This window comes from Homarus americanus, unplaced genomic scaffold (assembly GCF_018991925.1).
Source record: "Homarus americanus isolate GMGI-L3 unplaced genomic scaffold, GMGI_Hamer_2.0 scaffold34360, whole genome shotgun sequence".
In the NCBI taxonomy this organism is placed as follows: Eukaryota; Metazoa; Arthropoda; class Malacostraca; order Decapoda; family Nephropidae; genus Homarus; species Homarus americanus.
This window is the reverse complement of record NW_024739403.1, coordinates 1,152,018-1,162,137: the sequence shown is the minus strand read 5'-3', so window position 1 is coordinate 1,162,137 and position 10,120 is coordinate 1,152,018. Positions and strand designations below refer to the sequence as shown.

The 10,120-nt window shown below is 35.0% G+C and overlaps 1 protein-coding gene across 1 annotated transcript in view; it reads right to left on the bottom strand.

The window, feature by feature from the left end:
• Nucleotides 1-1,487: 1,487 nt before the first annotated feature.
• LOC121874693 overlaps nt 1,488-10,120 on the bottom strand; it is a 36,296-nt gene continuing 27,663 nt past the window's right edge. The window contains exon 7 of the mRNA XM_042378945.1: nt 1,488-3,418. Coding sequence (XP_042234879.1) covers nt 2,667-3,418 — 752 coding nt within the window. The 3' untranslated portion in view covers nt 1,488-2,666. The remainder of the gene's footprint in view (nt 3,419-10,120) is intronic.

Here is a 10,120-nt window from a genome sequence, read left to right as displayed (position 1 = left end):
GTAAAGTGAGGGTTCACTGTACAATAAACAAATTTAATGAAATAAAAACCTTTCCCATTGTGTTTCTCCTCACCCAGCTCTGCTTCTCTATAATTTTCTGCAAGGCCAGACATTTTCTAGTTTATGGTTTATGGAATTTTACTTTCTAAGTTTAATGTCGGGGATCAGAATAAAATTAAAATGGGCGAATCTGTAAAGTCTACAAATTTAATGAGTTAGAACGAAATCTCTTTTACTGTTGGTATTTTATAAGAGAACTTCCAGTATAAAGCAAGCTGCAGCATGTGTTTGCAAGAAACCCAAATTATTATCAAAATAATAACAAATACAAATAATGCCTCTATGATCAAAACCATGAGAGGATCTTACTCCTTAGTATAAATTGTATAATTACTGAAATTACAAAGTACTGTATCTTTGTTTCTTTGTGCAATATGGATAATGGCAAAGGTCCACCTATAATAATTATGTAGAATGAATGCGATTTAAATAAAAAAAATTTGAATAAGGACTTTAAAGAAGTGTAAAATTTTCCAGATACTGTACATGAAAATAAATCATGTTTCACATACTTTCAACACGCACACAGTAGACTCGACTGTCACAGTAAGAATAAATTCGAAAATTCCCTTAATAGTGTTCAGAAACATAAATCTAGTCATACATTGTCGTATGAATGTACATACTGTTTACCTGACAGATTAGATTATCATATTTGCAGGCTATTTCCATAATAACATCAAACACCAAGGATGTTTTTTCTCATTCAAGAGCCTGGCTTCGTCCACTACTCTAATTGTAAATTATTTGATGGCAAATTGATCTCATGCAACCGAACATGGGAAATCATGTGTCGGTATACAGAAACAGCTGAAGGCCTACATAAGAACATAAGAAAATAAGGAGTCTGCAATAGGCCGGTTGGCCTGTGCATGGCAGCTCCTGTCGAGAGTTACTACCACTCTCTATCATCCATGAATCTATCTAGCCTCCTTTTGAAACTTTCCCGAGTTCCCGCACTTACTACAAAGTTGCTAAGCTTGTTCCACTCGTCCACCACCCTATTTGTGAACCAGTTTCTTCCTATCTCCCTCCTAAACCTAAACTTATCAAACTTGAATCCGTTGCTCCGAGTCCTATCCTGCTCGGATATTATAAGAACTTTATCTATATCCCCTTTATTGATTCCTTTCACCCACTTAAATACTTCTATCATATCTCCCCGCACTCTTCGTCTTTCTAGGGAATGCAAGTTAAGTTTCTTTAACCTATCCTGATATGGAAGGTTTCTAAGTCCCTGAATCATTTTTGTCATTCTTCGCTGCACCGACTCTAGTGAATTTATATCCATTCTATAATAGGGGCACCAGAACTGAACCGCATAATCGAGGTGCGGCCTAACTAGCGCAAGATATAGTTGCAATAAGACCTCTGCACTCTTGTTACTTACACTTCTAGATATAAAACCCAATACTCTGTTTGCCTTATTTCGAACATTAACGCACTGTTTTCTAGGCCGTAGGTCCGGGCTTACAAGTACCCCTAGGTCTCTTTCACAAGTCGACTTCTCTAGGTTGATGTTGTTCAGGCTGTATACATTATAAGTGTAGCCCTCTACCGTTTATACACGTCTTGACTCAATATTTTCACAAACTATTTTTCCTCCGTTATTACTTCCAGCCCGAACCAAAATTGTGGCTGCAGCCATGCTGTACCTATGACCTTGACTGTTAAATCAGATGCACAGTACGAAGCATGCGCAGTACTACTAGCACCACAAGCGTCAGAAATGCGAATTCGTATCTGCTCTTGTTAACATAAATTTCAAAACAAGAATGGTTATCAACAACAATCAAAAGATACCAAAACATAAAAAAGTCTGGCTTAGAGAGAGGAAATAAAAATGACTGTATATAAAAAATTGAGGACAGTCATTTTTGTACATAAATACTGAATCTTTCTTCATTTGTGAAAAAATTTGGTATATGTTATTTTATTAAGCATGCATCTCTATACTTTTCAACTACTAATGAAATGAATGTGGCAACATCTTTTAGCAATTTGAGCAATTATTGTACACATTTTAAAAATCATATTTTTAAGATACTGAATGAAGAATGACACATTAGAGAGATTTTACTTAGATAAGCTTGGCAGTGTTAACGAGATAACTATTATAGAATGTGTAGATATATACAGATACCATGTTAAGAGAAGAAATTTCCTGTGCTTCCCAGCTTTATACAGATAAAATTGTTTATTGAATGTGGGTATAATAACTTGTCAATAATAATATTACTGTAGTGTCCATCACTCTTTTAAAGAAAGGGATAAATATATAAAGAATGAAGTCCTTTTTCTCAATAAGTGAATACCAAATTTTAAAATTTTATCCACGACATATTAACATTAGTCTTTGACTACAGTTTATACATCCAGATTTGCCTTCTTCCTATAATACAACTGAAGTAGCTTAAAAAATTAAGTTTTTGTTCAACTGACACTGCATAAATCAGATCTTCAGTACATTAAGACTATGCATAGAAAATGGACGACAAGCAAGAGTTGTTGCTCATCTTAAGATAATCCGACATAGGATTTCTTGTGTACGGCCTTCTATTACAACTATATTTGCACTGGAATCTGAAACTTTTTCTATCACCACACTACATATGAAGGCTAGGTTCCATAGACTCTGATGTGGGTAAAGTAGCATGAGGGTATGTGTATGAAAGAGCTGCAGGATGAGGAGCACCTTGGGTCATCTCAAGGCGTCGCAAGTAAGTGGGATCAGCAGCTGCCATGTGGTGTGGCAAGTAAGCCTGACTAACATGTGGTGGCATGACAGATGGGTATGAGTACTCTTGAGGCAAATATTGGGTAGCACTTGGAAGTTCTGCCTTCACCAAATTTTCATGACATATCTTAAAACTCTTATCAGAGATAGCTGCTGGGGAGGAGGATGAAGATGGAAGGCTTGGTGTTGCTACAGGAGTTGGGGTGGCTGAATTTGATACTTGAGCTTGTTCACTCAATCTTAGGGCAGATTTTTCTTGTCTATTAAAGTATGATGACGTATCACTATCTCTTTTACCATCTTTGTCAGTTGTTTGTTGAGCTTGTCCAGGTGAAGCGTAAGAAGTTCGACGAGAGTCTTTTGAGGGTGCTTTCTCAACTGTGACATTAGGAGTTACCATCGGAGGTCCTTTATCTTTCTCCCTGTCTGATTTTTCAATTGATACTAAGGCCCTAGGTGACTCAGAAAACCGGCTTCTGCGTCGCTGAGCACCATTGCGCTTCCCAGGCCCTCCAAACTTTTCTTGGCTACGATATATGCGTGATTCAGTATTCAGTTTGCGCCGGATTGCATTTCTTACTTGCTTTTCGTCAATGCTAGGAAAGTTACGGATTGCATCATCTGTAAAAGAATTACGATCTTAAGTCACATTTGAAATATTTAAATCTAAAATTTCTTTAATAAATTACACCAGACAAGAAAAATAATGGAGCAGGATAGCCAAATAGTGTCAGGAAAGGGACTCAGATGGCTATGTTTTGAACCATCTATTACCCGGTCATTAACTATAAGGAGGAAAAAAAAAATGCAAATAAAATAACAAGAATTAAGTATTGGCCAGTGATGGTAGTGGCACAATGATAAGCTAAAAGATTTAATCATGGAAAAAAAACAAAAACATACCTTTTGCTTGTGTTTTAAGTGCAACATCTCTAAGTCTAATCCACATTAAAATTACAGTAGAGTAAAATGTAGATAGGATCATTATCCATAAAAACTTAAATATGACAATTTCAAGATACAGTATAGTACTAGTCTAAAACTCAACAACTATATTTCAAGCATATACAAAGGTTTGGAAAGCAAACTGGGTGATGAAGATATACGAGTATTAAGAGGAACTCCACATGAAGTTTCTGTTTATTATTTGGTGTATGGAAAAGTATAGTGAATAAGAGGTCCAGAGCACAACAGAATAATAAGAAAAAAGTCAAGGATCTTACAATAAATAAAAAAATTCAAAGATGTAAATAAATAACGGGTAGTTAAGTGTGTGTTGACATGTAGGATTAAAGACAAAAGTCGTGTCGTGAAATTTGGTGAAAACATATGCCGAAGGGCTAAAACTTTTGGTGCGCTCTGACTTGTGGTAGGGTTCTCATATGTTTCAGGAGTTATAATCTTCAGACAAAGCTGCGACACGACTTTTGTCTTTGATTGTATAGTAAATGGGGCTGAAGTAGAAAGGATTGAGGTAAATTTGGAGCAGTTTAAGACTGTAAATCTAGGAAGTGCAGTGGAGGTGTATGGATATAGGAATACTGGAATGAAAAATCAGGGGAGAAAATGGCAGTACATGGTATTGGTTGAGTTAGTTATGCATAATGGACTGATGTAAAGAGAAAACTGTAAAGGTATAAAAAGGAGCAAATGAAAGATGAGCAGGAAAGCTGTCACAAAGTTTTAAAGGAAATCATAACCAATTTTGGAAGGAGATAAACAAGGTGACAGAATATATGGAAATGGCAGTTAACAATACAAGAGGGGATATACTGTGGAAGGAGGAAGCAAATGTTGGATGGAGAGCATACTTAAAAGCAACTGATTCTTATAAATTTAGAATGAGAGGTAGGGTTATCAGGTATGGGTTGTAGGAGGACTAAAAGGTTTTTAAGTGAAAGAATAACTAGTAAGGAAGGGATGAGACAAACTTGAAGAAGCTTGAAGACTGGAAAGGGATCAGGGAAATAAGAATTAAAATGTATCATTCCTTTGTAAACAGAAGCATGATTAGAATTAACACTAAATGACACAGGAATAATTATGTCTGAGAAGGAATACGAAAGGGTCATTACCGAGATAATGATACTACAAGTTGTGCACAGTATATATATATATATATATATATATATATATATATATATATATATATATATATATATATATATATATATATATATATATATATATATATATATATATATATATATATATATATATATATATATATATATATATATATATATATATATATATATATATATATATATATATATATATATATATATATATATATATATATATATATATATATATATATATATATATATATATATATATATATACAGTTAACCCTCACTTTACGCGGTCCCGCATTCCGCGTTTCCACGTTAACGCGGTGCCTTGCCAGAACCTCACGTGCTCACATTACGCGGTACGTGAACCCCATTACGCGGAGAGTGTCCGGCGCGACGCTATTTTTAGATTCGCCCCACCCGCCACCCGCCCGCCTGCCTGCCTGCCTCTCCCTCCTCCTCCCTCCGCTTGGGCAAGCGGCGCGGTAAGGTTGCGCAGTGTGTGTCTTTGTTGCGTTATCACTGACGTCATATGACGTATCAGACCTGTGATTGGCCATGCATCCCTACCCCCCTCTGCTGCTAGCTGTAATTGGCTTAAAGTATTATGACGTGTCCACCCGGGGGAGGGAGGGAGGGAGGAAAGACGACGCTTGACCTAGCCGCGGCAGTTTCATCCCTCAAGGCCACTCCGTGTAAACGCGCATCCATTGTTCCGTAAAATGGCTTCCGCCGGACCACCACCCCCAGAGAGAAACCTTTCCTTACCTGGACCCAGCGGCACTAAACCAAAGAAGACACGACGTTCCTTAAGCTACGAGGTGAAGTATAGCATCATCCAAGAGTTGGAGAAAGGAACAAGGCAGGTTGATTTGGCGTGCCAGCATGGCGTGAACGAATCTACGATCCGGACTATAAAGAAGGATTCAGCCAAGATAAAGGAGCACATGAAGATCACAAAGTCTACAGGTGCTTCTATGATCAAGTATTTTCACAACCAGGTGCTTCTCAAGACAGAAAAATTACTTGTGAGGTACTTGGTGCGTCAGGCGCGACGGAACATGGCGGTCGACACGCGCTCTGTTAAGGACTACGCACGTGAACTGTACATGGCAGTGGCACGAAAGATGGGAATTACAGAGCCCAAACCCTTTAATGCTTCCTCTGGGTGGTTACAGAGGTTTAAGAAGAGGAACAAGAGCACCAATATCAACATTGGTGGTGAAGAAGATAGTGCTGACCGTGTTGTAGCTAGGGAATTTCCTCCGTTTTTACGTGAGATTATGGAGGAAGGACAGTACACCGATGACCAGGTGTTTAACATGGACGAATCTGGTCTTTTCTGGAAAAAGCTACCTTCCAAGACCTTCGTTGTGAAGAATGCCAACAAGATTCGGGGCCGGAAGTTGCAGAAGGAGTGCATCACCGTCCTGTTTACCACCAATGCCTCCGTTACCTGTAAGCTCAAATTATCGGTGATCCACACAGCACGCAAGCCGCACGCCTACAAGAGCATGGACATGACCAAGCTAAATGTCCACTGGCTGACCGCACGTAAGGCATGGATGTTCTCTACACTGTCCCTCTCCTGGTTTGATGACTGTTTTGTTCCCGATGTAAAGAAATTCTGTGAGCGACAGAATGTCCCATTTAATATTTTGTTGCTGCTGGACAACGCACCAGGACAGTCGCCCCTACTGTTAGATCGTCACCCCCAACGTAAAAGTGGTCTTCCTTCCTCCCAACACTACGTCTTTAATCCAGCCCATGGACCAGGAGTTGATTTGCAATGTGAAAGCTGCATTCTCAACAAAAAAATTCCAGCTCCTGAACGACTACACCAACACCAGGGAAGAGTTGCGTAACCTGAGTGACACCACCACCGATAGCAAGAGCGAAGACGACGAGGATCAACAGTTGGCAGAGCAACAAGTACTTTTAAAACAATTCTGGAGAATATTCAACATCAAGAAAGCTGTGGACTTCTTGGTGGAGGCATGGGATCAGCTGTCTGTAGCAACTGTTCGTCACGCATGGAGACATGTGTTGCAAGAGAGGAAGTTCCCAGCGTTTTGTTTTTTGGTGAGTGACTAAAGGTAAACAAGATTATTATATACAGAGGAGGGTGAGACCAGGTCCACAATGGTCAGGTATTAGGTATGACCTCTAATAATCTTTAAATAGCACTGCAATGGTCTGTAGTCAGGTCAGAAGGTTGCCATGCTATTTAAAGATTAGTTAGGTCATTACCTAATACCTGACCATTGTGGACCTGTCTCACCTCCTCTGTATATATACACCTTGTTTTGTACTTATCTTTAGTCTGTACTCATCCCTGAAGATGAATTACACTAAGCGCCTTGAACTTCTGGTTTTCTTCTTTGGTTATCACATATACCTAGATCAAGCGCACTTACAGTGATTTACTTGTATATATATATATATATATATATATATATATATATATATATATATATATATATATATATATATATATATATATATATATATATATATATATATATATATATATATATATATATATATATATATATATATATATATATATATATATATATATATATATATATATATATATATATATATATATATATATATATATATATATATATATATATATATATATATATATATATATATATATATATATATATATATATATATATATATATATATATATATATATATATATATATATTATTAGTGGCCTCGTTAACTTAACTCAACTGCTCCAGAAGGTCGTTCGTTAACCTAAACGTTCGTTAATCCTAAAACCATTGTTTCAATGGGTTTTTGGGTAATTGGTTCCAGCTATCGAAAATTTCCTAAATTCAACAAAAATGGTAGAAAAGTTCACTTACTTTTGAGGTGTGTATGTAGAAGGCTCCGATGATGATGATGATGATGGATTTAGAATGGGGGTGGAGGAGAAGGAAGAAGAGAAGGCATTGGGGTGAAGAGAAGTCACCCCATGGCCCATTTCACCCATAAAATTTTAGCTCTCTGGTTTAATTCAAGATTATTTCTTAAATCAACGCTGCACTGCATTATATATTGTCAATATAAAATATATTTCAAAATGACCAATAATTTGCTTTGGAAACACAGAAAAAAGCGCTTAGTTGAAGAGAGTCTCACAAGATGTTACCTCCAGTGAAAACAAAAGAGAGACTGACGCCTGTTTGCTGTATTAAGGCTGGATGTCGCAGCATTAAATTTGTCACTTTACCTTCTAATTTTGTTCAATAATTGTTAAATGACTAAAATTGAATATTAAACTTTTAAAATTATTGAATAGTATAAACTTCTTGATATTTACAAAAATAGTAAGGAATTTAAGCCCAGAACCGATTAATGTATTGGCGGACTGGATACTAAAGCTGGCTGCCCGGTCAGTGCAAGCGAAAACATGTTGAGGTCGGTTCGTAAAGTTCGCTATGTAACGTTTTTTCGTTAACCTAATTAAGATCCTTAGGAAGGCAGTTCGTTAATCTAAATTACGCTAATCCGAGGTGTTCGTTAAACTAGGATGTATATATATATATATATATATATATATATATATATATATATATATATATATATATATATATATATATATATATATATATATATATATATATATATATATATATATATATATATATATATATATATATATATATATATATATATATATATATATATATATATATATATATATATATATATATATATATATATTATATAGGTATATATATATATATATATATTATATTTCATGTAACCACAAGAAAACGTGATAAGATAAATCTTGATAAAATCACACGGGAAAATGGAAACAACGGAGTACTGATATACAGGTATACAGGTATATACAGTAAATAAGACATGGGGCCAGGGTTTGGGGGCAGCAAAGCACACGGATTTTTAACATTCAGGTATCTCTGTTACCTAACCCCCGTATATATATATATATCTATATATATATCTATATATATATATATATATATATATATATATATATATATATATATATATATATATATATATATATATATATATATATATATATATATATATATATATATATATATATATATATATATATATATATATATATATATATATATCACAGTGGCCTTTGCGAACTCAATCGTTCCAGAAGGTCGTTGCGTTAACGAAGCGTTAACGAAACCATTGTTTCAATGGGTTTTGGGTAGTGGTTCCAGCTCACCGAAAATTTCCTAAATTCAACAAAAATGGTAGAAAAGTTCACTTACTTTGAGGTGTGTATGTAGAAGGCTCCTGGATGATGATGATGGGATTTAGAATGGGGGTGGAGGAGAAGGAAGAAGAGAAGGCATTGGGGTGGAAGAGAAGTCACCCCATGGCGCCATTTCACCCATAAAATTTTAGCTCTCTTGGTGTAATTCAAGGTTATTTTCTTTAAATCAACACTGCACTGCATTATATATTGTCAATATGTAGAATATATTTCAAAATGACCAATAATTTGCTTGGAAACGCAGAAAAAAAGCGTTTAGTTGAAGAGAGTCTCAAGCAAGATGTTACCTCCAGTGAAAACAGAGAGAGACTGACGCCTCTTTGCTGTGTAAAGAGGCTGGATGCCGCGCATTAAACTAGTCACTTTACCTTCAATTTTGTTCAATAATTGTTAAAATGACTAAAAAATTGAATATTAAACTTTTAAAATTATTGAATAGTATAAACTTCTTGATATTTACAAAAATAGTAAGGAATTTAAGCCCTAGAACCGATTAATGTATTGGCGGACTGATACTAAAGCTGGTTGCCCGGTCAGTGCAAGCGAAAACATGTTGAGGTCGGTTCGTAAGAAGTTCGTTAAGCGAATTTTTTTTCGTTAACCGAATTGAAGATCCTTATGGAAGGCAGTTCGTTAATCGAAATTACGTTAACCGAGGTGTTCGTTAAACGAGGGGTCACTATATATATATATATATATATATATATATATATATATATATATATATATATATATATATATATATATATATATATATATATATATATATATATATATATATATATACATATATATATATATATATATATATATATATATATATATATATATATATATATATATATATATATATATATATATATATATATATATATATATTTCATGTAAATAATAATGAAACGTGATAAGATAAATCTTGATAAAATCAGCACAGCAATACGTAACTGAACGAAGGCATCG